This window comes from Octopus bimaculoides, chromosome 18 (genome assembly GCF_001194135.2).
Source record: "Octopus bimaculoides isolate UCB-OBI-ISO-001 chromosome 18, ASM119413v2, whole genome shotgun sequence".
Classification (NCBI taxonomy): Eukaryota; Metazoa; Mollusca; class Cephalopoda; order Octopoda; family Octopodidae; genus Octopus; species Octopus bimaculoides.
In genome coordinates, this window is record NC_068998.1 from 45,340,171 (window position 1) to 45,344,815 (window position 4,645).

The 4,645-nt window shown below is 33.1% G+C and overlaps 1 protein-coding gene across 13 annotated transcripts in view; it reads left to right on the forward strand.

The window, feature by feature from the left end:
* LOC106874003 (Kv channel-interacting protein 4) overlaps positions 1 to 4,645 on the forward strand; it is a 479,441-nt gene that overhangs the window by 338,485 nt on the left and 136,311 nt on the right. Inside the window, exon 1 of one of the 13 annotated variants that reach the window (XM_052974215.1) lies at positions 3,759 to 4,137. The exons of 9 other annotated variants lie outside the window; for them this stretch is intronic. In XM_052974215.1, the coding sequence (XP_052830175.1) occupies positions 3,858 to 4,137 (280 nt within the window). In that variant the 5' untranslated portion in view covers positions 3,759 to 3,857. Of the gene's footprint in view, positions 1 to 3,758; positions 4,138 to 4,645 lie in introns of those variants that run through there. 3 more of the 13 variants (XM_052974213.1, XM_052974216.1, XM_052974214.1) reach the window with 3 other exon arrangements.

Consider the following 4,645-nt stretch of genomic DNA (forward strand, 5'->3'; position numbering starts at 1 on the left):
ACAGGTGCAGGAGTGGCTGTGTGGTAAGTAGCTTGCTTACGAACCACATGGGTCCGGGTTCGGTCCCACTTCGTGGCACCTTGGGCAAGTGTCTTCTACTATAGCTTCGGGCCAACCAAAGCCTTGTGAGTGGATTTAGTAGATGGAAACTGAAAGAAGCTTGTCGTATAAATGTATATGTATATATATGTGTTTGTGTTTCTGTGTTTGTCACCCCCCCCCCAACATCTCTTGACAACCGATGCTGGTGTGTTTACGTCCCCGTAACTTAGCGGTTTGGCAATAGAGACCTACAGAATAAGTACTAGGCTTACAAAGAATAAGTCCTGGGGTCGATTTGCTCAACTAAATGACTGGAACAAGTAAAAGAGTTACTTATAACTTTTCCACCATGGCCTGTCCAAATCTATGCTGTATAATAATCAATTACAAGCAGAACCGTTAACATGCCGGGTGAAATGCTTAGCTGTATTTCATCTGCATCTACATTCTGAGTTCAAATTCCACCAAGGTCGACTTTGCCTTTCATCCTTTTGGGGTAAATAAATTAAGTACCAGTTAAACAGTGGGGGTCAATGGGATCAACTAATTTCATCCGCCAAAATTTCAGACCTTGTGTCTATGGTAGAAAAGATTATTATTATTATTATTATTATTATTATTATTATTATTAAAGCAGTGAGCTGGCATAATCATTAGCATGCCAAGCAAAATGCTAAGAGGTATTTCATCTATCTTTGTGTTCTGAGTTCAAATTCCACCAAGGTCAACTTTGCCTTTCTTCCTTTTGGAGTTGATAAAATAAGTATCTGTTTAACACTGACATCAGTGCAATCAACTAGTCCCCTCCACCAAAATTTCAGCATCTTGTGCCTTTGGTAGAAAGTGTTATTAAATGCGGCAATGTGGCAGAATCGTTAGCACACCAGATATTTTTTGTGGCATTTCATCCATCTTTACATCCTGGGTTCAAATTCCGCGAAGGTTGACTTTGCCTTTCATTCTTTCAGGGTCGATAAATTAAGTACTGGGGTTGATGTAATCAACTATCTCTCTACCCACAAATTTCAGGCCTTGTGCCTATAGTAGACAGAATTATTATTATCATTATTATTATTATTATTATTATTATTATTATTATTATTACTATTATTATTTAGTACCCACCATCAAAAATTTCAGGCCTTGAGCCTATAAAAGAGAGGATTATTATTGTCATTATTTATTTTTGTTTCACTTGAAATCAGATCATTAGTTACTTAATCAGATTGTATAATTTGAGTTAGTATTAGTCCTCTAATTAATTTGGCCACACAAGGTATTGAACTAAATATTACTTCTCTGCCTGCCTCCTACATTAACCAGCTTATCTATCTACATGTCTTCTGTTCCATCCTCTGTTCTTCCACAGGACTGTTTTTGTTTTCCATTCCATGATATAGTTCTTCTTATTCCTGCGTCAACCACATCAGCTATGTTATCTACCACCACTGCTGCTGCTGGCTGGCTATCTAGTTTAGCGATGCTTCTCACACTACCTGCAACACAACATACATGATGAAATCAACTCTCTCTCTCTCTCTCTCTCTCTCTCTCTCTCTCTGACACACACACACACACACACACACACAGACACACGTGCGTGCACACACATAGAGCTATGTGTGTCTGATGCTCTTTCTTATACAAAGCTCTTCTACCAAACACTACAACTTCTTTACTGCTATTAATACCTTCCAACTGTGAGGTTGCTCTAACAGCCTAGGTAACTACATTTATACATAGATATATACATATACATACATAAATATATATACCTATATGTACGCATGTATGTATGTATGTATATATGCACACACACACACTTACACACACATATGCATATGCACACATACACTTTGTGCAATTATTAGAGTGGAAATTGGAAACTAAGCGGAAGGTATTAGAAAGAATTTTAGAATAAGAAGAGATAACATTGTAAAAGAACCACCCTGAGAATGAAAAACAGACTATAAAATTGATAGCCCACCTGAAGTTTCTCATTGTTTGCTTCTTCTTTGATTTCTCCTTTTTAACTTTATGGAAGAAATATTAGATAAAAGCAAACTTAGAAATTTTGAAATATTCCAAGTATATCATATATGTTGTATCACTCTAAAGGAAGCATAAAATAACAGCCACACAGCAAATAATGGAAATCATAGCTGGGTAGAGTGAAAATTACTCATGAAATATTTATTGATGAGTGAAAGAAGATTTTAAACCAAAATAATCCGAGCAGCGTGCTACCTGAACATGTGTTACCTGTCTTTTACGAGTTGTTCAAACTGCTACTAAAATTTTCCACTTGGTTACAGTTTTCTTATATCATGGATAACTTTCTGAAGAGACAACACACTGCGAAACACGTGCATGCATTTACACATACACACACACATATCCACAATTTGAATTCCGAAGAAAAATGTATAAATGAATTTCAAAAAATATATCTGTCAACTGAAGAATACATTTGTTGTTACCAGCTGTTAGGATTCTAGATCAGTAAAATTACTGCAACTCCACACTGAAACTTTCAATATATTCCTGCCATCTGTGTAGCTTTTGTAATATTCTTTGAATAGCCCCACTCCACACATGTGTAGAAATATATAATAGATGCATTAAATACTATTATATATATATCAATGTACATATGTTTAATTATCAATGCATAATATTTATATCATGTGTAGACATGTTTTAATGATTAAATCAATACAATACACAAACGCTCTATTCCAATAATTGGTATACGATTGACTGCGCACCTAAATCCTTGGACAATTTAACTTAGTAAAATATAAATATATAAATATGTATACACACACACACGCATACACATGCATTAATACATATATTTGTATGCATATATATATATATATATATATATATACAGACAAATATTTATATATATATAATTAATAAATATGTATGTATATGCAGGTGTGTATATAAATATATATAAAATGAGTTCAAATGTGGGTACTTTTACTTAAAATCTTTGTTTATTTCCAAGCATATTTTTACAAATATTTTTACTAAATATTTACCTTTGTGTCATGTTGGAATTATATGTTCTCAAAACTTCATCATAAGAGATATTTCTTTGGAAAAAGAAGCATCCAGGTATTTTATTTTCTCTTTCTTTTTATTTTTGCATTTTTTTAAACTTCTCAATAAAGGTGAAAATTGACACAAAAATTATACGTTTTTTATTCTTTTTTTCTTCTCTCCAATTTTTTTTTTCTTCTTTTAAATATGGTTTGTGGTTCTTCTCAGATGTTAATTGAGTGTAATTATAATCAAGTAATCCTTCAATTATAAACTCGAAGTAGACATGGGTCAATTTTGTTTTACTCCTCATCTTATACTTCCACATAAATTTTCTGTTTTTTCTTGCATTTATGAAATGTATTTTCTGAATGAGTTTTGTGAGAATGAGTGAGTATGTGTGTGAGAATGTGTGTATATATGTATAAATAATGGAGAGAGAGAGAGAGAGAGAGAGAGAGAGAAAGACAAAGTGTGTGAGTGAGAATGAGAGAGAGAGAGAGAAAGAGATGAGTTTCAGTAGGAATCTGTGATAATAAACCACATACCATTCAAGATTATTTTGCTCTGATTTCCCAAAACATTGGGAAAAAATATAAAGTTGTGATGCCTGAGTGTACAGCAATTTTGCTCATATTGTCATTGTTGTCAGTGCTTTCCTTAATAAGTTCATACACCAACAGCTGTTAATACCTTAACTACAAGAGTCTAAGAAGTGATCCCAAATCATCAGCTCTCCCACTTCACATACACAGTTGTTTCGCATGCCACTTCTGCTGAGCGTGTTTCTGTCGATACCACTGCTACTGTCACTACAACCCCCCACCATCGCCGCCACCAGCAGTACCACCACCACTACCACCACAGCCACCACCGCCCCAACCACCATCACCACTACCGCCGCTGCTTCTGCTGTTGCTGCTGTTGTTGTGATATTTCCCCAACCAAAATATACATCTTCGATCAGGTTTATTCTTCAACTTACCTGGACTGCTTTGGCCGTCAGAAAATACATGGGCCAAAATATAACGACAACACTAAGAGGTGGGTTCAAAATCTTCTCATGTACATGTGCACATACAGACACATGCAGCGCATACACACACATCCTCATGTATGCTTGTGCCTCTCTAAACCTATCTATGTCTCTATGTGTAAATATATAAATATATATATATATATAAAAGTAAACTGTATGTTTGTGTGTGTATATATATATATATATATATATATATATATATATACACACACACATATAAAGATGAAGTGTATGTATATATATATATATATATATATATATATATAAAGGTGTGTGTGTATATATATTAATATATAACATATATATATATAATATATGCTTGTGTAAACATATATATGTAAATGTAAAGTGTGTATATATATATATATATATATATATATATATATATGTGTATGTATATATATATATATATGTGTGTGTGTGTGTGTATGTATGTATATATATCTGTATGTGTATAGTTATATATATATTACATATATATATATATATATTTATATATATATATATATATAT